The sequence below is a fragment of the Nomascus leucogenys genome, chromosome 15 (assembly GCF_006542625.1).
Source record: "Nomascus leucogenys isolate Asia chromosome 15, Asia_NLE_v1, whole genome shotgun sequence".
NCBI lineage: Eukaryota > Metazoa > Chordata > Mammalia > Primates > Hylobatidae > Nomascus > Nomascus leucogenys.
In genome coordinates, this window is record NC_044395.1 from 9,367,620 (window position 1) to 9,394,229 (window position 26,610).

The 26,610-nt window shown below is 38.5% G+C and overlaps 2 protein-coding genes across 3 annotated transcripts in view; one reads left to right on the forward strand and one right to left on the reverse strand.

Annotated features, from left to right (window-relative positions):
• The first annotated feature begins 815 nt into the window (after positions 1-815).
• ACRV1 (acrosomal vesicle protein 1) lies at positions 816-9,499 on the forward strand. Its single transcript, XM_012495898.2, has 4 exons — positions 816-961; positions 3,410-3,925; positions 5,302-5,421; positions 9,115-9,499. The coding sequence occupies exons 1-4, from the start codon at positions 916-918 to the stop codon at positions 9,237-9,239; spliced, it is 807 nt and encodes a 268-aa protein (XP_012351352.1). The 5' UTR covers positions 816-915; the 3' UTR covers positions 9,240-9,499.
• Positions 5,524-26,610, reverse strand: part of CHEK1 (checkpoint kinase 1) — a 53,591-nt gene continuing 32,504 nt past the window's right edge. The window contains exon 13 of one of the 2 annotated variants that reach the window (XM_030828918.1): positions 5,524-5,852. The gene's annotated coding sequence lies outside the window, so the exon portion shown is untranslated. The remainder of the gene's footprint in view (positions 5,853-26,610) is intronic. The other variant, XM_003253354.4, reaches the window with a different exon arrangement.

Consider the following 26,610-nt stretch of genomic DNA (forward strand, 5'->3'; position numbering starts at 1 on the left):
CTCTCCTCAGTTACGCATTTGAGTTTGCCACCTGTTTCCTGCTAAAACCATGGTTGATAAAGGTCTGTATGAAAAGACTGTTTACAGAAGTGGGCAAGGTTAAGGAAAAAAAAAAAAAAGAGGAAGGTTTGGGCATCCAGATTTTAGTAACAGCAGGAAACCATTATCATCCCTAGGCCTAAGAGGGCAGGGGGAGAGAAACATATTGCCATAGCATGGATGAGAGCTGGAGCCATGGAAGAGAGGACACCCAACAGGAGCTCTGTCATGTAGACTCAGCCAGTGTCAACTGTGGCAGGAAGGGAATAGGAAGAACAAATATTCCAGTCTCTCTTTCTCCCAATTCCTTCCTTCCCTCTTCCTCTCTCTCTCTCCTCTCCTCCAATCCTGTATAAACCCAATCTGAAGCCAAATCCAGCTAGCATTCAGGTGATAAAGTCAACAGAGGTCAGCCTTCCAGGGTACAGATCAGAGCCAAGAAAGGCTGATTTAGAAAGCCAAACAGAAAATAATCAACAATCACACCTCATTGTCAAAAACACTTTTAAAAGAGAGTAGGTATCTTTTAAACTGTATTACAAAAAATATGTGCTTTTTGGTAATACTTTTTTCTTTCTTTTTTTTTTTTTAAAGTTAGGGCAGATAGCCCCAACACACCACCCTGCACACAGAAAATACTCATTGGTCTTCGCTAGTGAAATAAGCAATGGGTTGCTAAGGGCCAACTTGCCTGAACAGGCTACACAAGAACCTCAGAGCCCAACCCATTGTGAAGAAACATGGGTTACTTCTGAGGTTCTAGAATTCCCAGCTCTGCTTCAGCACTGGGAGCTTTTGCTCGCAGTTTGCTTCATAGCTCTGTGAAGAAGCTGTGGCCCACACTGGGGTCCCCTCTTTTCCTAAATCCAGATTAACATGTTTCTCTTACTAATGAGTCTTTATTTGCTTGGATCTGCCAGAGGTGAGTGTTTGATCTAGGCTTCAGGTAAATACAAAAGGGGTCTCCCTTAAGACATTTCAGGCCTTGAAGAAGGAAGACCAGTCTCTCAGTCACGCAAACCAATCTGAGTCAGAATCAAGAGCAGCAGAACAAGTCCAACTCGGAGAGCTCCTGAACCAGTTGATTTCTCTAGTCACAGCTTTAGTCAGAAGGTCCCACTGGCTTGGCACAGTCTTGTTTCTACTTATTTTAGCCACTCAACATGAGTGGCTGATGCTGCATGAGATGAAAAAGTAGGCATAGAGGTTCTGTAGAAGCCCAATGAAGCTTTGTCCCACCAATTACATGTGAGGGATCCTTGTGTGGTTAATGTGCCAAGGAAAGTCGGGAGAAGGGAAGATGTGATGTGTTCAGAAAACAATCTCAGAACACGACAGAGCTATAGGCCAGAGACTTCATAAGCCTCTTCTTCATGGCTGTGTTATATCAAATCAGGTTTTCTGTATCATCTCTTCTTTCGGGATCCCCCATTCATGGTGTGCTGTGTTCCCTCCTGCCTCCTACAGCAGAAAGAGGCCATGAGCTCTGAGCTTTTAATGAAATAACAATGTATTTTCTATAATGTTGACTGTCAGAGGTTTTGCTTTTTGCTTTGTTAGACCTTCAAAAGTTGACTCAAAAACGTAGATACACAGCCACCAGGTGATGGTATGTGCCAGTCACATGGTGACACGAGTCATAAACTATAAGATCAAGAAATTAGCATGCTTTTTCATGCCTTCTTTCTATATCAGAAACATCTCTTTATCAAAACTTGCGTTAATTATTGAAAAACCAGTCAAGTAGATAGTATTTATGTAATAAGTTTAAAAAATAAAAACCTCCTAAAAGCTTTACTAAATCTTACCTTTCCTTTATCAACATATTCTCACCCTAGTCATTTAGAAAGTCATTGATTGTAAGTACTGCACTGTGCCAAGAAAATATATCTATCGTAAGATTCTTTGAGTTCAACTCTGGGGTTTGAGTACTCTGGGGTTTTAGACTACCTCAGCCTCAAAGATCCAATAATTCCTCTCAGCTTTTGGCTAGAATAAAATAACTTGGTTGTTGTAGCCTACTTCTCCTCCTCTAGGTGGCTCAGTTTAATCAAAGAGTAATAATCAAATTATCTGTTTTGTGCTTCTGTTCACTTAAAATATACTCAAGGAATATTTGGCTGACAGTCAATGAGATGGATTGGCCAGACACAGTGGCTCATGCCTGTAATCCCAGCATTTTGGGAGGCTGAGGCGGGCGGATCACTTGAGGTCAGGAGTTCGAGACCAGCCTGGCCAACATGGCGAGACCCCGTCTCTACTAAAAATACAAAAATTAGCCGGGTATGGTGGCACGCACCTGTAATCCCAGCTACTCAGGAGGCTGAGGCAGGAGAATCACTTGAACCCGGGAGGCGGAGGTTGCAGTGAGCCAAGATTGTGCCACTGTACTCCAGCCTGGGCAACAGAGTGAGACTCTATCTTTGAAACAAACAAAAAAAGAGATGGATTAAAGGTAGAAGAGACTTGCCAGAAAAAAAAACCATGTAAGAGTTTTGTAATTCCCAGTGTAAGGTGGGAAGAAAAGAAAAATAAAATTGAGTACTAGGCAATGGTGCACTTCACAATTTATCTTATTAAGTACTCAGGACAACTCCATGAAGTGAATGTAAATGTTATGTCACAATAATACAATTCATATATGTGTGTCTATATATATATATGAAATATGCCTAGACTTTTTTTTTTTTAATCTTAATAGCTTATAGCAACTTTGCTCTCTGAATCCCCAACCCACATGGATTGGGGATTGACTGTGAGAAAATACTTGACATTACCAAATACAGGTGGCTTAATCCCTTCTGATAACTTGACATTACCAAATACAGGTGGCTCATACTTGTCATCCTTGTCCAAAGGTTAACTCTTCCACCCTTAATTTAGATTACAAATACTCAGGTATTGAAAACTACTTGCTTTCTCTCTCCCTCTTCTATCTCTACTCTTCTTGTCTTTCACCCATAGAGGAATGGGAGGGAGGGTTGGTGGTGAACTTCTGATTCTATCAGTGATGGTACATTGACTTCCTGATGCTGACTTTGTCAGGGAGGCACATTCATTTTCCTTCAGGTGCTTTTTGTACATGGATGAGTGGATTCTCCTACGTAGTTCTTAATATTGGGGAACTTAGGATTCTTCCCTTCAATCCCAGAGGTGGCCTCTGTTTGTTTCACTAAACACTTCTGTCCTCCATGGCCTTTTGGGATACTTAGTTGATTTTTCCCAACATCTGCAGGCTTCAGGTGCCCAATCTAGGCCCATAGGAAACCTAGGAGTCTCATAACATTAGCCTAACTCCACAGGAAGATAGTCTTTATCCCATTCTCTCTCTCAGCTTCACCATCTCTCTTCTGTTCCTTCTCCATCCCAGGAACATCAAGTCAGCCTGATGAGCTTTCTGGCTCCATAGATCATCAAACTTCAGTTCAGCAACTTCCAGGTGAGTTCTTTTCACTTGAAAACCCTTCTGATGCTGAGGCTTTACATGAGACTTCTTCAGGCCTGAACACTTTAAGTCAGCATGGTTCCAGTGAGCATGGTTCAAGGGAGCACACTGTGGCCGAGCACACTTCTGGAGAACATGCTGAGAGTGAGCATGCTTCAGGTGAGCCCGCTGCGACTGAACATGCTGAAGGTGAGCATACTGTAGGTGAGCAGCCTTCAGGAGAACAGCCTTCAGGTGAGAACCTCTCCAGAGAACAGCCTTTGAGTGAGCATGAGTCAGGCGAACAGCCTTCAGATGAACAGCCTCCAGGTGAACATGCCTCCGGTGAACAGCCTTCAGGTGAGCACGCTTCAGGTGAACAGTCTTTGGGTGAGCGTGCTTTGAGTGAAGAGCCTTCAGGGGAACAGGCTTCAGGTGCACCAATTTCAAGCACATCTACAGGTGAGCCATGTTTGGATGGGTGCCAGTCATTGACTTCAGGTGGGAAATGGGGAACACGTCAAGAAAACCAACTTTAGGGAAGGAGTGCAGAAGAAAGAATTGTTAACACTTCACAAACAGCTCTCTCAAAGACTCTCTAGTTCTCTTCACAATCATACCAAGAGGCATGTGGGAGCCTGAAAGCTAAACAATATGGAGGGCCCTCTATAAGAAAAATAAAACAAATACAAAATGCCAGTATCCTTCCAACTTCACTCTCCATAAGAAATTATGAATACACAGCCCTTCCGACTTCCCTAGAAGGGGGTCATTAAAGTGCAGAGTTCTGAAGACTAACCTTCATTAGCTTTATGCTAACCCTGCCTCTTAAACCATGTTAGAATGCTATAACCTTACGAATTCTGTAAAGAGATGTGTACAGCTGGTGGTTCCTTTTGTTTGAACATGGAATGTAAAGCTATTTTCTTTTAGATCCAGAAATGAGTTCCTAGGACAACTGCTAGTCTATGGCTCTTAATTAAAAGGGTTTGTTCTGGGAAAGAAAACAAGACCCAAAGTTTGATGCCTCAAGTTATTACCAGACATAGTTCACATTTCACTCTATTGTATAAATATCATTATTCTAAATTTTCAGATGAAAGAAGTGAGACGAATGTAATATGTCCAATGTCACATGGCTAGAAAGTGGCAAACTTTGGATTCAAACTTAGGACTGTGCAAAGCCCATAATCTTTCCACTTCTTTAGGCTTCCCAAACTGGGGGATTAGCAGTAGAGATAGTAAAAGAGGCAACATGGAAGTATTTCAAAGATAGTGCCGTTAGTGACCTTCAATAAGGTAAATTTGAAAATGGAGAAGGACACAGACTCTTTACAGGGTTTGCAATGTTAGAGCATTCTAGCATAGCTTATTAATCGGTCAAATATGACTCCAAGTGTTTGTGCCTTGTGGGTGAGAGTATGATGGGGAGTAGAAAAGGGAGATGAAAATCACACATACATTTTGCTCCTATGGTGTCACATGACAGAAGGGTATCTAATGATAAATGCCCAGGAAGTCAATGCGGATATGGACTGGAGTAAAAATATTAGAGAGAGAAATTTGGGATTCATCAGCAATGAAGGTCAGAGATGAAGAAGAATGAAGAATTTCCTCTGGCACAGGTCTATCAGACACAGGGCCCTCAGATCCCCAAAAAGAACTAAGAAATAAATGTGTAGTATCCATGCTACCTATTGCTCATTACCCCTCCCAGATGTGAATCAAGGCTACACATCTGGTCCACAAGGAAATGTCACATTGCAAATCCTGTGAAGAGTCTGTGTCCTTCTCCATTTTCAAATTTACCTTATTGAAGGCTTATCTTAAATTTTCAGGCACAATATTAAATTGCTACACATGTGCTTATATGAATGATCAAGGAAAATGTCTTCGTGGAGAGGGAACCTGCATCACTCAGAATTCCCAGCAGTGCATGTTAAAGAAGATCTTTGAAGGTATATGGGGACTTCATGAGGCAATTTCTGCCTGAGAACACATCAACTTACTTCTGGTAGGGGGCAGTTGGAGTGAGAGGGGCCCAAGAAAGAATCAAGGAACTTGAAGATTCAGAACTTTATTTTTTCAAGGACTAAGAACAGAATCCCTTGCCGGGCGAGGTGGCTCACACCTGTAATCCCAGCACTTTGGGAGGCCAAGGCAGGTGGATCACTTGAGGTCAGGAGTTCCAAATCAGCCTGGCCAACATGGTAAAACCCCATCTCTACTAAAAATACAAAAACTAGCCAGGTGTGGTGGTGGGCACCTGTAATCCCAGCTACTTGGGAGGCTGAGGCAGGAGAATCACTTGAACCCAGGAGGCGGAGGTTGCAGTGAGCTGAGATTGTGCCATTGTACTCCAGCATGGGAGACAAGAGTGAAACTCCATCTAAAAAAAGATTAAAAAAAAGAAAGAAAATAAAGAATAGAATTCTTTATTCTATCACCAGGTACCGATGAAGAGATACATGCCCTTCCCATTAGGCCTAAGAGAAGGCAGGGAGACTAGCTGTGTCTTCCTATTAAAGCAATGTGTCGATTGTCCCATGAGAAATTGAGACATTGACTGTAAGCTATAGCTATATATTCCTGGGACCTAGCACAATGTCAAGCATATGGTAGGCATTTAGTAAATATTGAATGGATAAACTAATAACTGTCTACAAGTCTGTGTTCACAGGTTACCAGACCTGTCTGAGTATATCCCCATACCTCTTTACCCTTACTCTCAGTTCCTCATCCCTAAATAAGGGATACTGGTTATTTCCATCCCAGGAACCACACTGCCTGACTCCTCTTGTAGTTTTTCTTCTTCCTCACTAGAAATGTCATTTTCCTATTTCTACATGCAGGCATTCATCCACCACCACTCGGAAAACATTAATGACACATACCATGAACCCCTACAGAAAGATGACTCAAATATAAACTGTACAAAGAGATTATTATGTTCTAATGTAAGAAATAAGAATATCACAAGGGAGAAAATTGTGTCTTAAGAAAGGTACATATAAAGTGCAGAGAGTTCAGGGAAAGGAAAGATTAGAGGTGCGTATGGGGAGAAGGTGGTATTCAGAAAAGGCTTTGAGGGAACATTTATGATTTGGGCCAGTAGTTCTCAATCTTGTTTGCACATTACAATTACCTGAGCAGCTTTAAAAAATCCTAATATTCAGGCTGCACCAAAGCAATTAAACCAGAATCTCTGGGGATAGAATCCAGGCATCAGTATTTTTTTAAAGGCTCCTAGACAATTCCAATGTGCTGTCAAGATTAAAGAGATACTGATTTAGTCATACAGCAATGGTTGATGGGTATTCCAGAGACAGGGAATGAAAGCAAAAGTCAGAAAAGTGCAGGATGTAAATAGGAAAAAGAGCAAAGAATTTTTTGAGGATGGTGAACAGAGACATAGAAGATAAACTTGGAAAGGTTGACTGGAGCCAGCTGATACAAGAGCTTCAGTGTCAGTTAAAAAGAGTTTGAATTTAATAGTTCTCCTTTATTTATTGCTCCAGACAGTATGATATACATTTTAAAATACTCTTTATCATTTAATCCTCACAGAGTAGGAATTTTTTCTGTTAACAGAAAGGGAACAAATTTAGAAAAGAGAAATAGCTTGCCTAAAGACCTGTTACTAGGAAAAGGCAGAGCCAGTAGCCCATCCAGGTTGGTCACAGCGCTTCTTCAGGAAGATTACCTTAGAAGCAAGTTACAGTGGACACAAGAGAACCTGTTAAAGGGCTATTGTAATATTTCAGTAAAAGGTAATAGGAGTGACTGATGGAAAGACTTATTAACATATCTCCCATGTCTTTTCACTCATTCTGCATCCGTTTACACTCCACACTTACTCCAGCTACGCAAGTCACCATTTCCTGAACAGTTTCATGTTTTCATGTTTTTTTCTCCAGTTATGCTTCAGCCTGAAATTATCCTCTTTCCTTTCTAATCAAAATGCTACCAATTCTTCATAGCTTAGTTCAATCTCACTTCCTTCCTAAGAATTTCCTTGATACTATGCCCCCCTTAATCAAAATACCAAAATTAATCATTTATTTGCCAGCATAGCATATAACATAGTTTTTCCATTTCATGTAATAACTGGCTATTTTTATCTCTCTCAGCTCTTGACATCAAATGATGTTATTAATCTTTGCATTCTCCAGAGTCTAGCATAGTTCCTTACTAGGTCAGTTAATTTTTTCTTTTGAGATGGAGTCTTGCTGTCACCCAGGCTGGAGTGCAGTGGCGCAATCTCGGCTCACTGCAACCTCTGCCCCCCAGGCTCAAGCAATTCTCCTGCCTCATCCTCCTGAGTAGCTGGGATCACAAGCGCCTGCCACCATGCCTGGCTAATTTCTGTATTTTTAGCAGAGATGGTGTTTCACCATTTTGGCCAGGCTGGTCTTGAACTCCTGGCCTCAAGTGATCCACCCACCTCGGCCTCCCAAAGTGCTGAGATTACAGGCATGAGCCACTGTGCGCAGCCAAATGTTTGATAAATGGAAACCGAGCGACAGAAACAACCTAGGTTACAAGTAGAACTGACAGACCTTCACAACAAATTGGATGGAAAAAGCAAAGGGAAGAATCAGAGATGACAGAGGTTTTGAAAGAGCGGCACAGGAAGTATATAAAGGAAACTCACAAAAACAAGCAGGTTTGGGGAGGAAGGTAATGAGTTTCATTTTGGGCATAGTAAGTTTTAGATGCCCTTAGCATATTGGCATGGAGGTGATCATCAGTTAGTTGGTAATGTGACAGTTCAACTTGGGAAAGCAGAAATAATTGGATCCAGAGGAGTAGATGAGCAGTGGAGAAGACCTTGTCAGAAGCAGAGAGTATCAAGAAAGGGTGTAGTTTCAGGCCAGGTGCAGTGGCTCATGCCTGTAATCCCAGCGCTTTGGGAGGCCAAGGCGGGCAGATCACAAGGTCAGGAGATCGAGACCAGCCTGACCAACATGGTGAAACCCCGTCTCTAATAAAATTACAAAAATTAGCTGGGTGTGGTGGTGCGCCTGTAATCTCAGCTACTCAAGAGGCTGAGGGAGGACAATCGCTTGAACCCGGGAGGTGGAGGCTGCAGTGAGCTGAGGTTGCACCACTGCACTCCAGCCTAGGTGACAGAGCAAGACTGTCTCAAAAAAAAAAAAAAGAAAGAAAGAGGGTGTAGTCCACAGTATGATGTGCAAGCAAAGAGGTTAAAAAAGTCCTGAGAAAAGGATGCAGAATTTGATGAGTAGATCTCTATGACCTTTGAGAGAGGTTTCAGCATAGTAGGGTCATGACTGACTGTGAGGGACCAAGGTGAGGAGGCTAGGCAGACTCTGGGAAGGCTGTAAGGAAAGCAAGGATAGTGCTAGGGGAGTAGCACAATTAAGAGAAAGTATTTTAAATTTGGGGTAACTTGAGCATCCTTGTAAACCAAAAAAGGAGTCCATAGAAACAGGCTGACAATATAAGAAAGGAGTGGGCAACTGATGGGGGGAAGGTCCCAGAAGAAGCAAATAGAAGAGAGAGAAGGGATAATGTACAAGTGGAGGTCTTGACCATCCTGCATGGAGACACTGAGCATTACAGGTAAAGGCTAAGGTTGGAGGACGAAGCTTTCTGCTCACCAGTCTGTCTGTCTCTGCTCCTTCCAGGTGGAAAACTCCAATTCATGGTTCAAGGGTGTGAGAACATGTGCCCATCTATGAACCTCTTCTCCCATGGAACCAGGATGCAAATTATATGCTGTCGAAATCAATCTTTCTGCAATAAGATCTAGAAGCCTGGGCCCTTGCTTGTTTTGACTCAGGCAGTAAAAAGCCTCTGTCACTCTATTTGGCTCATTTTATATTTAGCTCCTTCCCCAGTCAAGAACTGACCACATCTCCCTCTGCCTGAGCATTAGGATGCTCAAACATCCTATCTTTCTTCTTCTATTCATGCTTTTATCCATTCTTCTCTGTCCTGTCTTCCCTGCTCCAACTCTATCTCTCAATATTCCTGATTTTTTTTTCCAATAAATTTCACACGGTTAAAGCACACGGCTCAAGACAGACTTTTTTTTCCCCATTAATCTAGTTGCAGGGTCAACATGAGCTTCCTTCCATGCCGACACTAAAGTGGGTGCATTTTGTAAGCATTCTATATTTATGAAAGTAAACGAGTCTCCAAGGGCAGAGACAACAAAGAGGAATGCAAAGTAGGTATTAATCTTTTACAGGCTGTAAATGTTGTAGGTACTTCTGACACCCCCACTTTTCCATCCCTACATACTCTTCCATTTATTATGGCATACAGAAACTCAACTCTTTGGCTCTTGAGGGTTTCCAATCTTCAGTAGTCCACTACTAACATACATAATGATAATAGTATAATGATTCCTTATTTGCTATATATTGCAGCAGTTCATAATGCTTAAATCATTTTTTTCACACACAATGTTACTGAATCATCTATTCAGGATAGGAGGGCAAATGGAAATACTAAAAAGTCTCTCATATAAGTGTTACATTCTTCAAGGTGTTTTCACATACATGGTCTCATCTGATCCTCAGGAAAGAGCCCAGAGGGGTAGACAGAAAAGATGGCATCATATTTTTTTGCAAATAAGGAAATGTGACACAAAGATGTTTTCTTCATTCATACTCCATGTTTTTCCAAATTTACCAAGGCTACAGAGCTAGAGGGAGCTATAGGCAGATTCCACAACCAAATCTGCAAGATCTAAATCTGAGCTGTTTCCACCACAATGAAAGTAGCCAGAATGGTTTTAAGAACCCTTAGAACAGTAAAACAAGAAGCAAAGTCAATTTTACCGTATATAAAATTTAAAATTTCAACATACATACACATCATGACCCCTTCCCCAAAATATACTGTCAACAAGCTCTTCACTGGCAATAATGGTAAGCTGGAAGAAAACGGAACATCTTCAAACTTCTGAATGAAAATTATTTTGAACTTATACTCATATCCCTAGATAAAATAGTACAGAAAATAAAATCCCCAAACCAGGAACTAAAATCCTAAATGAATTTTCAGCTTGGCCAGAAGGGAAATGAAAGCCTGCCAACATTGTCAACACTAATTACCTTTTTTTTTTTGAAGGGAGAAGATAAATAATAGTCTATCAGGTATATGTGTTGAGGGAAAAATGTAAGTTCAAATATGTTGTTAAAATTTAAGGAGCCAGCATCGCCAAGTCAGTCCTAAGCCAAAAGAACAAAGCTGGAGGCATCATGCTACCTGACTTCAAACTATACTACAAGGCTACACTATAACCAAAACAGCATGGTACTGGTACCAAAACAGCAATGGGGAAAGGATTCCCTATTTAATAAATGGTGCTGGGAAAACTGGCTAGCCATATGTAGAAAGCTGAAACTGGATCCCTTCCTTACACTTTATGCAAAAATTAATTCAAGATGGATTAAAGACTTACATGTTAGACCTAAAACCATAAAAACCCTAGAAGAAAACCTAGGCAATACCATTCAGGACATAGGCATGGGCAAGGACTTCATGTCTAAAACACCAAAAGCAATGGCAACAAAAGCCAAAATTGATAAAAGGGATCTGATTAAACTAAAGAGCTTCTACACAGCCAAAGAAACTACCATCAGAGTGAACAGGCAACCTACAGAATGGGAGAAAATTTTTGCAACCTATTCATCTGACAAAGGGCTAATATCCAGAATCTACAATGAACTCAAACAAATTTACAAGAAAAACACAAACAACCCCATCAAAAAGTGGGTGAAGGATTATGAACAGACACTTCTCAAAAGAAGACATTTATGCAGCCAAAAAACACATGAAAAAATGCTCATCATCATTGGCCATCAGAGAAATGCAAATCAAAACCACAATGAGATACCATCTCACACCAGTTAGAATGGCCATCATTAAAAAGTCAGGAAACAACAGGTGCTGGAGAGGATGTGGAGAAATAGGAACATTTTTACACTGTGGGTGGGACTGTAAAATAGTTCAACCATTGTGGAAGTCAGTGTGGTGATTCCTCAGGGATCTAGAACTAGAAATACCATTTGACCCAGCCATCCCATTACTGGGTATATACCAAAGGACTATAAATCATGCTGCTATAAAGACACGTGCACACGTATGTTTATTGCGCCACTATTCACAATAGCAAAGACTTGGAACCAACCCAAATGTCCAACAACGATAGACTGGATTAAGAAAATGTGGCACATATACACCATGGAATACTATGCAGCCATAAAAAATGATGAGTTCATGTCCTTTGTAGGGACATGGATGAAACTGGAAATCATCATTCTCAGCAAACTCGCAAGGACAAAAAACCAAAGACCTCATGTTCTCACTCATAGGTGGGAATTGAACAACGAGAACACATGGACACAGGAAGGGAAACATCACACTCCGGGGACTGTTGTGGGGTGGGGGGAGAGGGGAGGGACAGCATTAGGAGATATACCTAATGCTAAATGATGAGTCAATGGGTGCAGTACACCAACATGCACATGTATACATATGTAACAAACCTGCACATTGTGCACATGTATCCTAAAACTTAAAGTATTAAAAAAAAAAAAAATTTAAGGAGCCAGGCATGATGGCTCACACCTGTAATCCCAGTGCTTTGGGAGGCTGAGGCAGGAAAATCATTTGAGACCAGCTTGGGCAACACAGCAAGACCCCATCTCTACAAAAAGTTAAAAAATTAGCTGGGTATAATGGCTCATGTCTATAGGCCTACCTACTTGGGAGGCTGAGGTGGGATAATCACTTGAGCCCAGGAGTTCAAAGACAGCCTGGGCAACACAGTGAGACTCATCTTAAAAAAAAATTTAAGGTAGGAAAATTCTGGCTTCCATTTATAGTGGAATAATTTGAAGTAACCCTCTCACAGATAACAATTATATGTTCTGGACGAAACATAAAAAAAAGATTTGAAAGCTCCTCCAAAGGAACTGAAGAGAAGTTACCACTAAAAAGAGAGATTTGTGAGCTTATGCTTGAGGGTACTTCTCAATCCATGCATCACAGGCTGGCAAAAAGCCACAGGCTCATTGGTTTGAGGTTTCAGAGAACATAGGTTGGGACTAGCAGAGCAGCTGCAAAATTAGGGGGTACTCCTGAAAAGAAGACAGCCACAGAGAAGCCCCTAAATTTGAGGATAACCTCTGACCAAATTCTTGTCTGGTCACTGACTCCAGGAGGCTCAAAAACAACATCTGAAAGCTGAAAAAACAGGGCAGAGATTTTAGCTTCTGTCCACTTTGAAGGAGACAGACCTAATAGAACAAAAGTCAATACTCTTCAGAGGAACAGAGAGAGTCCAGAATCTCTACAATTCCTCATTTACTATGTCTACTATGTAATAAAAAATTATTACACATAGAAAAAGCAGGGAATTGTGACCCATAGCCAAGAAAAAAAAGCAGTCTATAGACCTTGACCCCCAAATAATCACAGATATTGGAATAAAGTGAACAAAGGCAATAAACAGCTATTACAGATATATTTAAGAATGTAAAGGAAAATAGTGCCATATGAATAAACAGACAACGAATCTTACACAGATACTGAAACTATAAAAATGAACCAATGGAAATTATTGTATTTATTGTACTAAGAAGTGCAGTAATTGAGAAAAATCCCTACATGGTTTAATAGCATATTGGAGACCATGTTTAGTCACCAAATCTGAAGACAGATCAATAGTAATTATCAAATCGGAAGAACACAGGAAAAGAATTAATTAAAATAAAGCTTCAATGAACTGTGGAACATAACAAATAATATGTAAGATATTGCAGTTGAGAATAGGAAAGAGATGAGACAGAAAAAGGCATTTAAATAAATAATAACTAAATTTTGCCAAATTGGGTGAAAAACATAAACTTATAAATCTAGGAAGCTCAATAAACCCAAGGCAGGATAAATACAAAGAAATATGCCTAGGCATGGCCGGGCACAGTGGCTCATGCCTGTAATCCCAGCACTTTGGGAGGCTGAGGCAGGCGGATCACGAGGTCAGCAGTTCAAGACTAGCGTGGCCAACATGGTGAAATCCCGTCTCTACTAAAAAAATACAAAATTAGCCAAGTGTGGTGGTGGGCGCCTGTAATCCCAGCTACTTGGGAGGCTGAGGCAGGAGAATTGCTTAAACCCGGGAGGTGGAGGTTGCAGTGAGCCGAGATCACACCACTGCACTCCAGCCTGGGTGACAGAGCAAGACTTCATCTCAAAAAAAAAAAGGAAAAAAGAAAAAAAAAAGAAAAGAAAGAAATATACCTAGGAACATAATAAGCAAATTACTGAAATTCAAAGACAAAGAGAAAAATTCAAAACTGGTCTAAAGAAAAGATACATTACATATAGTGGAACACTGATACAAATGTTGACTGATTTCTCATCAGAAACAATGGAAAGCAGAAAACAAGAGGAGATACTTCAAAGTAATGAAGGGAAAATACTGTCAGCAGAATGTTATCTCCAAGATAATAACCCTTGGAAAGCGACAGTAACACATTTTCATATAAACCAAAGCTAAGAGAATTCACAACCAGCAGATGTACACAAGCTAAAAGAACTTCAGGCTAAAGAGAAACAATACCACGTGGAAACCGTGACCTACAGGGAGAAATGAACAGTCCCAGATATAGTAAAGATGTGGGCAAATTTAAGACATACATACTATTTTTCTGAATTTTAAAAGCCATGCCTGCTTAAAGCAGACTTTTTTTTTAATGTAAGTAGATATATGTGACAATAATAATAGCACAAAGGATGAGGAGATAAGTGGACCTATACTTCTGAAAGGTTCTTATTTTTAAGTGAAGTAGTACAATATTAACTTTAAACTGTGATATGATAATCCTTGGAAAAAAGAATTTAAAAAAATACAGAAAGGTACAGTTAAAAAGCTAATAAATAAAATGAAGGCTGGGGACGGTGGCTTATACCTGTAATCTCAGAACTTTGGGAGGCTGACATGGGAGGATTGCTTAAGCCCTGAAGTTCAAGACCAGCCTGGGCAACATAGCAAGACCCCCTCTCTAAAAACTATTTTTAAAAAAATTATCCAGGCATGGTGACGTGCGCCTATAGTCCCAGCTACCCAGAGACTAAGGCAGGAGAATTCCTTGAGCCCAGGGATTTGAGGCTGCAGTGAGCTATGATTGTGCTACTGCACTATACCCTGGACAACAGACAAGGTCTGTTTTTGAGACAACAGACCTTGTCTCAAAAATAAATAAATAATTAATTAAAAAAGAGAAATTAAAATGAAATTTTAAAAAACCCAACAATTAGCTGGGTCAAAGAAAAATGTTAAACAACAAAAAAAATGGCAAAAATCCCAACATAAATAATTGAGTATACATCATCACTACAGTGGTCTTGTGAAAATGCATAATTTGAACCCAATAATGTGAGAACATGAGATAAAACAAAATTTAGGGAAATTATACAAAATAGCTGGTTTGTATTTTTCTAAAGTATCAAGGTCAAGAAATATAAACATCAAGGAACTATTCCAAATGAAAGGAGACTAAGGGGACATGAAAACCATGCATGATCTCGGTCTGAACACAGGCAAGGGGAAAAACATTTTTTTATAAAAGACATTATTAGAACTGATAAAATTTGAATGCGGACCTTGAACTAGACAATAGTGTTATATCAACGTTAAATACCCTCATTTCTGTTAACAAAACCAGGTTGTCTGTGAGAAGGCCTTTATTCTAAGGAACTACATAATCAATTAGAGGAAAAATACTAGCAACTGAGACTTAATGATGGGATACATTATTTGGACTAATCCTTACAATGAAGATAGTAACTAAAACTTACTGGAAACTCTTTTAAAAATCAGCCGGGTGTGGTGGCTCATGCCTGTAATCCCAGCACTTTTTGGGAGGCTGATGTGGGTGGATCACTTGAGGTCAGGAGATTGAGACCAGCTTGCCAACATGGTGAAACCCCATCTCTACCAAAAATACAAAAATCAGCCAGGCGGGGTGGCACGCATCTGTAATTCCAGCTACTTGGGAGGCTGAGACACAAGAATTTCTTAAACCCAGGAGGCAGAGGTTGCAGTGAACTGAGATCGTGCCACTGCCCTCCAGCCTGGGTGACAGAGCAAGACTTTGTCTCAGAAACAAAAAACTTAGTACTGGAAGTCCTAGCCAGAGCAATGAGGCAAGAAAAAGAAATGAAAGAAATTCAAATAGGAAAATAAGTCAAACTATCTCTCTTTACTGACAATATGAGTCCATACATAAAAAACACTAAAGAATCTGACACAAGGCTCCTGGAATTGACAAAATCAATGTACAATGATCACTAGCATTTTTATAAGCCAACGGTGTTCCAGCTGAGAACCAATTCAAGAGCACAAGTTCATTTACAATGGAGAGGAATCATTTACAAGGAATAATATTTAGCCATGAAAAAGAATGAAATAATGACCTTTGCAGCAACATGGAAGGAGCAGGAGGCCTTTATCCTAAGTGACCTAATGCAAGAAGAGAAAACCAAATACAACATGTTCTCATTTATAAGTGGAAGCTAAATATGGAGTATACGTGAATGTAAAGATGAGAACAATAGTGGGGATCAATAGCAGGGAGAGAGAGCGGGGGAAATGGACTGAAGAACCATCTGTTGGGTACTATGCTTACTGCCTTGGTGACAGAATCACTGGGACCCCAAGCCTCAGCATCATGAAATTATCCCATGTAATAAACCAGCATGTGTACCCTTTAATCTATAACAAAGGTAAATTTTTCTTAAAAAAAAAAAAACAAAAACAAAAACAAAACAACAACAACAACAAAAGTTGGCTGAATGGATTGAAAAAAGAAATCAAGATTCAACTATATCCTGCCCACAAGAAACTCACTTTACGAAGATACATATAAACTGAAAGTGAAGGGTTGGAAAAATATATTCCAAGTAAACAAAGCAAAAAAGACCAGGAGTACCTGTATTTATATCAAATAGACTTTAAGCCAAAACTGTAAAAGGAAATAACATCCTTATAGATTGTTAAAGAGGTCAATGTAGCGAGAGAAATAAAAATAGTAAATACACATGTACCCAGCACCATAGCACCTAAATAAATAAAGCAAATATTACTAGATCTCAAGGAAGAGACCGACTGCAATACAGTAACATTAGGGGTCTTCAACAACCCTCTTTGGCAGTGAACAGATCATCCAGATGATCAAAGAAACATCAGAGGTAAACTACACTTTAGACCAAACAGATCTAACAGAAATTTATAGAACATTTCATCCAACTACTGCAGAATACATGTTCTTGTCATCACATATGGAACACTTTTCAAGTCAGACCATATGAGAGGCCACAAAACAAGTCTCAACAAATTCAAAAAGGTCAAAATCATATCAAATATATTGCCCAACCACACTGGAATAAAACTAGAAATCAATAATAAGAGGAACTTTGGAAGTTGTACAAATACATGAAAATTAAACAATGTGCTTCTGAAAGACCAATAAGTAAAAAGAAAAAAAAATTAGAAGTAAAATTAAAAATTTCTTAAATGAAAATGGAAACACAATATACATCAAAATCTATGGGATCCAGCAAAAGTAGTGCTAAAAAGGAAATTTGTAGCAATAAATGCTTACATAAAAAAATAGAAAAAAAATAAACAACCTAAAAATGCACCTCAATGAACTAAAACAAAGAACTAAATTTTTTTAAAAAAATCAAATCCAAAGTTAAGCAAAGAAATAAAGATCAATGTAGAAATAAATTTAGACAAAAGTGCAATAAGATAAATGAAACAAAAAGTTGTTTTTTGGAAAAGATCAACAAGATTCAAGAAATCTTTACCTAGACTACAAAAAAAAAAAGGGGGGGGTGGTGGGAGTGAAGACCCAAATAAATAAAATCAGAGATGAAAAAGGAAAAATGACAACTGGTACCACAGAAACACAAAAGATCATTAGAGACTATCATGAACAACTATATGCCAAAAAATTGGAAAAGCTAGAAGACATGGATAAATTCCTGGATACAAACAACCTATCAAGATTGAACCATGAAGAAATAGAAAACCTGAACATATCAATAATGAGTAGCAAGATCAAAGCAGTAATAAAAAGTCTTCCATCAAAGAAAATCTCAGGACCTAATGGATTCACTGCTGAAGTCTATCAAACATTTAAAGAACAACTAATATCAATTCTACTCAAACTACTCAAAAAAGTGAAGAGGAAGGAATACTATCAAACTGATTTTAGCAGGCCAGCATTACCATAATATCAAAATCAGGCAAAGATGTAACATAAAAAGAAAATTACAGACCAATATCCCTGATAAATATAGATGCAAAAATCGTCAACAAAATACTATAAAACAGAATCCAAAAAACACATTAAAAAGATCTTTCCCATGATCAGGTAGAATTCATCCCAGGGGTGTAAAGATAGTTCAACATATGCAAATCAATAAACATGACATATCAACATCAATAGAAGCAAGGACAGAAACCAAAAAAAAAAAAAAACAAAGCTGGAGACATCGTACCACCTGACTTCAAATTATACTACAAAGCTATAGTAACCAAAACAGACCAATACTAGAATACAGATACACATGTAGACCAATGAAACAGAATAGAGAACCCAGAGATAAATCCACATTTTTATAGCCAACTCATTTTCAACAAAGATGCCAAGAACCTACACTGGGGACAGTCTCTTCAATAAATGATTCTAGAAAAACTGGATATCCATAAGCAAAAGAATGAAACTAGATCCGTATCTTTCACCATATACACACAAAAAAATCAACTGAAAGTGGATTAAAAGATCTAAATGTGTGCCGGGTGTGGTGGCTCATGCCTGTAATCCCAGCACTTTGGGAGGCCGAGGCAGGTGGATCATGAGGTCAGGAGATCAAGACCATCCTGGCTAACATGGTGAAACCCCGTCTCTACTAAAAATACAAAAAATTAGCCAGGCATGGTGGCGGGCGCCTGTAGTCCCAGCTACTCAGGAGGCTGAGGCAGGAGAATGGCGTGAACCCGGGAGGTGGAGCTTGCAGTGAGCCGAGATCGCGCCACTGCACTCCTCCAGCCTGGGCAACAGAGCAAGACTCCGTCTCAATAAAAAAAAAAAAAAAGATGTAAATGTAGGACCTGCAACTATAAAACTACTAGAAGAAAACATCTGGAAAACACTAAGAGGACACAGGTCTGGGCAAAGGTTTTTCTGTGGAAGACATCACACGTACAGGAAACAAAAGCAAAAACAGACATAGTATTACATCAAGCTAAAACATTTCTGCACAGCAAAAAAAAAAAAAAAAATCGGAATGAAGAGACAACCTACAGAATGGGAGAAAATATTTGCAAAGTATCCATCTGACAAGGGATTAATAACCAGAATTCATATGAAACTCAGGCAGCTCAATAGCAAATAAAACAAAACAAATCTGATTTTAAAATGGGCAAAAGAACTGAACAGACATTTCTCAAAAGACATACAAATGGCCAATAGGTATATGAAAAAATGTTTGGCCAGGCATGGTGGCTCACACCTGTAATCCCTGCACTTGGGGAGGCTGAGATGGGTGGATCACTTGAGGTCAGGAGTTCGAGACCAGCCTGGCCAACATGGTAAAACCCTGTCTTTACCAAAAATACAAAAAATTAGCCAGGCATAGTGGCGGGTGACTGTAATCCCAGCTACCTGGGAGGCTGAGGTAGGAGAACTGCTTGAACCCAGGAGGTGGAAGTTGCAGTGAGCCAAGATCGCACCATTGCACTCTAGCCTGGGCAACAGAGTGAGACTGTGTCTCCAAACAAAAAAACAAACAAACAAAAAATAGTTCAACATGACTAATCAGCAGGGAAATGCATATCAATACCACATTGAGATATCTCTCCTGTTAAAATGGCTATTATCCTGGAGGTATCATACTACCTCACTTCAAACTATACTGCAAGGCTGCAGTAACCAAAACAGCATAGCACTAAGTACAAAAGCAGACACATAGACTTGTGGAACAGGATAGAGAGCACAGAAGTAATGCTGCACACCTACAACCATCTGATCTTTGACCAAGTTGACAAAAACAAGCAAGGGGAAAAGGACCCAAATGGAAAGTGGATTCAAACAAGCAATGGAAAAAGGACTCAATAAATGATGCTGTGATAACTGACTACCCATATGCAGAAGACTGAAGGTGGACTCCTTTCCTGTACCACAAACAAAAATCAAGTCAAGATGGATTAAAGACTTAAACATAAAACTAAAACTATAAAAACCCTGGAAGATAACCCAGGAAATACCATTTTGACATAGGCCCTGGAAAAGATTTTATCATGAAGACATCAAAAGCAATTGCAACAAAAACAAAAATTGACAAATGATACCTAATTAAACTAAAGAGCTTCTGCACGGCAAAAGAAACTATCAACAGAGTAAAGAGACAATCTATGGAAAGGAAGAAAATATTTGCAAACCACGTATCCAACAAAGGTCTGATATCCAGAATCTACAAGGAACTTATAAAGAAAAATAAATATATAAAAATAAAAAAATAAAAATAAAAACTGCTCTCTAATATTAAATTTTAAAAAGCAATTCAGTGGAGGAAAGATAGCCTTTTCAACAAATGGTGAAACGACTTAAGATTTAGAGGCAAAAAAATGAAATTCAATCTAAGGTTCACACCTATATGAAAATTAATTTGAAATGCTTCAGTCTTTAACTAAAAATTTAAGAAAAAACACTGGAAAAAATCTTCAGAATCTAGGCTTATTCTAGGATAGCTAACAGAAACATGATCCATATAAGAAAAAATTGGTAAATTGGATTTCATTGAAATTAAAAACTTCTGCCCTATAAAGCACCCTGTTAACAGGATGAAAAGATAAGCAACAGAATGGGAGACTATATTTACAAATGACATATTTGACAAAGGACTAGTATCTAGACTACATAAGTAACTTTAAAAACTCAATGTATACAAATCTAATTGGAACACGAACAAAAGACATGAAGAGATATTTCATCAAAGATACATAGATGACAAATGAGTACATGAAAAGATGTTCAACATCATTACCCACTAGGGAAATGCAAATTCAACTCACAATGAGATATTACTACATACCTATCAGAATGGCTAAAATATGCCTAAAATAAAAAATAGTGACAACATTGGTGAGGATGTGAAGAAACTGCATTACTCATATATTGGTGGTGAGAATATAAAACAGTACAGCCATTCTGGAAATGAGTGGCAGTTTTTTCAAAAACTAAACATATGACTACCATATAATTCAGTAGTGCCACTCCAGTACATTTATCCCAGAGAAAAAAAGACTATATTCACACAAAAGCCTGTAGATATTTATAGCAGCTTTAGTCACAATAGCAAAAAAGTAGATACAACAAAGATGTCCTTCAGCAGGTGAATGGTTAAACAATACCATGGGTACCACACAGCAATAAAAAGGAATGAACTTGATACAGGCTAACAACCTGGATGATCTCCAGAGAATTATGTTGACTGAAAAAAGCCAGTTCCAGTTCCAAAAGGTACAATACTATATGATTTTATTTATGTAACTGCTGTGGTCTGAATGCTCATATTCCCCTCCAGACAAATTAATATACTGAAACCTAGTTCCCAATGTGATAGTATTGGGAAGTGGGGACTTTGGGAAGTGATTAGGTTATGGGGCAGGACCTTCCTGAATGGAATTGGTGCCCTTAAAAAAGAGGCCCTAGAGAGCTGCTTTGCCCCTTCCACTATGTGGGGACACAGTAAAAAGGTGACATCTATGGGGAAGAGGCCCTCACCAGACACTGAATCTGCTGGCACCTTGGACTTCCCAGACTCCAGAATTGTTAGAAATAGATGTTTGTTGTTTATAAGCCACACAGTTTACAGTGTATTTGTTCTAGAAGCCTAAACAGGCTAAGATACCATTCTTATAATGACAAAATTACAGGAACAGAGAAAAGATTAGTAGTTGCCAGGAAGTGGTAGGAAAGTGAATGTTGCTATAAAAGGGTATCATGAGGAATTCTGGTGGTGATGGAAATGCTCTATCTTGACCTTATCAATGCCAATATCCTGGTTATATTATTTTATTGGATATCAGTGGGGAAAACTGAGTAAAAGGTGCACAGGATGTCTCAGTATTAACTCTTACAACTACATGCAAATCTACTATCTCTTCAAAGATATGTATATACACATATTTACATAGAAAAACACATATATATTATCAAAATAGACAACAATTGTATATAAATTATAAAAGTGTAAAGATCTTTGATTGTCAGAGGACAAGAGACTGACTTCAGACTATAACAAGTATGCGTATTGTAATAAGCTAGAGTAACCCTCAAAAAAAAAAGCATATAGATTCCAAAGTAGGAGAGGAGGATAAATAAAATGATTTTTTAAAAATACTAAGCAAGGTTGGGCGTGGTAGCCCACGCCTGTAATCTCAATACTTTAGGAGGCCAAGGTGGGCAGATAACTTGAGGCCAAGAGTTTGAGACCAGCCTGGAAAACATGGTGAAACCCTGTCTCTACTAAAAATACAAAAATTAGCCAGACATGATGGCACACGCCTATAATCCCAGCTACTGGGGAGGCTGAGGCACAAGAATCACTTGCACCCAGGAGGCAGAGGTGGCAGTGAGCTGAGATGGCACCACTGCACTCTAGCCTGGGTGACAGAGTGAGACCCTGTCTCAAAAATAAATTACGAAGCAAGACAAAAAACTTTTTAAGGCAAAAAAATGGTAGAAAAGAATGCAAATCCACTGGAACCAAAGTAAGATGATAGAAATAAATCCAAATATATCAGTAATTACGGTGAAAGCAAATGGAATAAATGGTCTATTGAAAAACAAACACTGTCAGATTGGATTTTAAAAATAATTAAAAGAGGGACATTTTACACGATTTAGAAAGGTAAAAATAAAAAGATAAAAAGTTATGCCAGGCCAGGTGCGGTGGCTCATGCCTGTAATCCCAGCACTTGGGGAGGTCGAGGTGGGCAGATCACCTGAGGTCAGGAGTTCGAGACCAGCCTGACCAACATGGAGAAACCCTGTCTCTACTAAAAATACAAAAATTAGCCAGGCATAGTGGCGCATGCCTGTAATCCCAGCTACTCGGGGGGGGGGGCTGAGGCAGGAGAATCGCTTGATCCCAGGAGGCGGAGGTTGCAGTGAGCCGAGATGGCGCCATTGCACTCCAGCCTGGGAAACAAGAGTGAAACTCTGTCTCAAAAAAGTTATGCCATGCAAACTTTTTCTTTTTTTTGTTAATAAATCCTTCATGGAAATCATATAAATATTAGCCAAAAGAAAGCAAGTGGGGCTAGATTAATATCAGATAAAGAATATTTAAGGCAAAAGTATTATTATATCTATAAAGAAGTTACTTCTAAATAAATAAATGGTTTAATTCACTAAGAAGATATGACAAGTATGTATCAGTATATAACCTAAGGAAATAGTCCCAAAATGTATAAAGCAAAATTAACAGAACCTAGCCAGGCATGGTGGCGTATACCTGTAGTCCCAGCTAGTTGGGAGACTGAGGCAGGAAGATCGCTTGAGCCTAGGAGCTTGAGTGTAGCCTAGGCAATATAGTGAGACCCTGTCTCTTAAAAAAAAAATGAGAACCACAAGTAAAAATACACAAATCCAAATCATAGTAAATTTTAACATGCTTCTCTAGTAATTCACTGAATAAGCAGTAAGGATATACAATATCCGAATATGATTAACTCAGTTGATTACATGGAGATATATAGAAGCCTGTACCCAACAATTGTAAAAACTATCACTATCAAGCAATTCTACTCCTAGGTACATACCCAAGAAAACTGGAAATGTGTGGACACACACCAAGCTGTAAAAGAATGTGCACAGCAGCCTTATTCATAATAACCAAGAAGTAAAAAGAACTCAAATGTCCACATAATGAACAGAATGTACAATACACACACGAAAATTATTCAGCCATAAGGAGTCCTGATACATGCTACAACATGGAGAATCTTGAAACCATTAAGTGAAAGAAGCCACACATGTGTTATACAATTCTATTTAGATGAAATGTCTGGAATAAGCAAATCCATAGAGACAAAAAGTAGGTTAGTATTTTCCAGAGACTGGAGGAAGAAAAAGTGGGGAGTGACTGCTAGTGAGTAGGGAGGTTCTTTCTGAAGTGATGAAATTGTTTTAGAATTTGAGAGTGGTGATGGTTGCATACCTTTATGAACATAGTAAAAACCACAGAAGTGCACTTTAAAGGGGGTACAACACTTTAAAAAGTGAATTTTAAGGTATGTGAACATCTCAATAAAAACAATTCCCAAAGGCCTGGAAATTCAGAAACATAATTCTAAATAATTTATGGATCAAAAAATAAATCATATAAAGATCTGAGAACTACAATGTAAAAATATAGAAAAAAGTCATAACAATATTAGAAAAAAAATTTGAGCTGGATAACAAAAATAGTACACATAAAAATTTGTGGCATGAAGAAAAATGGTACTTACGAAATTTATAAAATGCCTATATGCAACATATAATTGACACAGGACTAGTATCTCAAATGTATTTATAGGATACGCAGAAAATAGAAGAAAGATCTGAAACTATCATAGCAATCAAACCCACAAATCTAGACTTAAGAAAATCATAGAGTAAACCAGCTGGATTCTTCAACCAATAAACTGCAAGAGAAAAAAAAGGGAATAAAGAGGGAACTTACAGACAAAAAGCAGTGAGTTGTGTTTGTACCACTGCTCTCCAGCCTGGGCAGCAAAGTGAGGCCCTGTCTCAAAGGAAAAAAAAACCATAACAAAAACAAAAACAACAACTTATACTGACCACACCAACTGTAGGTGAAAATTTGGAATACTAGAAACACATTCTGTTGCTATGAACATTCTTATACTTTAGATCATTCCAAACTGTTTTTCCAGTAACTGTACACTTTTCTCTTATGGAAACACTAATTGGTACAATCACTTTAGAAAATAGTTTGTCATTATTCTATCCTAATACCCAGCTATTCCTCTTCTGGATATATACCTTAGATTCTAGGACCTAGCAAAACAAATGAACATGTACAAGAATGTTCTTAGAAGAATTTTATAATAGCATCAAACTGTACACAACCCAAATATCAATTAGCAGCAGAATAGTTAGTGGGATGTTCATAAATACCATCCTATATAAAAATTAAAATTAATGAATTCAATATGCACAAAAGCATGGCTACAAAGTTTAAACTTTATTTGGATCTGATTCAATACAAAGTATAAAAAATAATTAAAACATTTGAACACTTGATTGGATATCAATGAAGACTAGTGAAAAAATAATGATCTTTTCAATAACCAGTGCTAAACTGGATAGCCATATGAAGGAAAAAAATGAAACCTAATCTCTACCTCACATTCTACACAAAAGCCAATTTCAGATGAATTATAGACCTAAATCAGCCAAAAAACAGGCCAGGCAGGCATGGTGGCTCACACCTGTAATCCCAGCACTCTGGGAGGCCAAGGCAGGATGATCACTTGAGCCCAGGCATTCGAAACCAGCCTTGGCAACACAGTGAAATCTGATCTCTTCAAAAAATAAAAAATTTGCTGGGCATGGTGGTACATGGCTATAGTCCCAGCTCAGAAGGCTGAGGTGGAAGGATCACTTGGGCCAGGGAGGCTGAGGCTGCAGTGAGCTGTGATTGTGCCACTGCCCTCCAGCTTTGGAGACACAAGAAGACTCTTAAAAAAAAAAAAAAAAAAAGCAAAAGCCATAAAGCTTTTAAGATTGCATGATTACATACAAGAAAATCTTCATGATCTTGGAGTAGTGAATGACTCCTTTAATACAAAATATAAAACACTAGACAGAGAAAAGGTCTAACTAGGACATTAAAATTACAAATGTCCATGAAGGATGGAACAATAAGCCACAGAATGGGAGGGTATATATATTCAACACATGTAAATTGACAAAGGACTAGTATGCTGAACATATGAAGAACTGAAATTATTAAGAAAAAGAAAAGGCAATTAGAACAATAAGGAAAAGACTAGAACAGGCATGTCATAAAATGCTCAACCTCATTTAAACTTAGGAACAAGCAAATTAACACCTACTTGGGAGGCTGAAACAGGAGGATTGCTTGAGCCTGGGAGGGTAAGGCTGCAGTGAGTTGTGTTTGTACCACTGCTCTCCAGCCTAGGCAGCAAAGTGAGGCCCTGTCTCAAAGGAAAAAAAAATAACAAAAACAAAAACAACAACTTATACTGGCCACACCAACTGTAGGTGAAAATTTGGAATACTAGAAACACATTCTGTTGCTATGAACATTCTTATACTTTAGATCATTCCAAACTGTTTTTCCAGTAACTGTACACTTTTCTCCTATGGAAACACTAATTGGTACAATCACTTTAGAAAATAGTTTGTCATTATTCTGTCCTAATACCCAGCTATTCCTCTTCTGGATATATACCTTAGATTCTAGGACCTAGCAAAACAAATGAATGTGTACAAGAATGTTCTTAGAAGAATTTTATAATAGCATCAAACTGTACACAACCCAAATATCAATTAGCAGCAGAATAGTGGGATGTTCATAAATACCATCCTATATAAAAATTAAAATTAATGAATTCAATATGCACAAAAGCATGGCTATAAAGAAAAATCAACACATGAAAAATACAGCAAAATTTATATAAAGTTCATTAATAAAAACCATATTAATTAAAAATACATAAACTAAATGATATTATTTGCATAAATAGTTGAGAACACTCTAAAACACACCAAGGAAAGGATTATCGCCAAAGTCTATTTTGTGATTATTTCTGGGGGAAGGAAGTGGGTTGTGACTGGGAGACTGTATATAGGAAGTTCTTAAGGGTCTGTAAATGATCTTTCTACAATTGAGTTGTGGTTAAGTGAATGTTAACTTTACAACTGCACATTGAACTGTACATATTTTATGTATTTTTATGTAATTATGCTTATCTCGACAACCACACACACTGTACACATTACACACACACACATACACACACACACACACACACACACACACACACAAGCATAGGT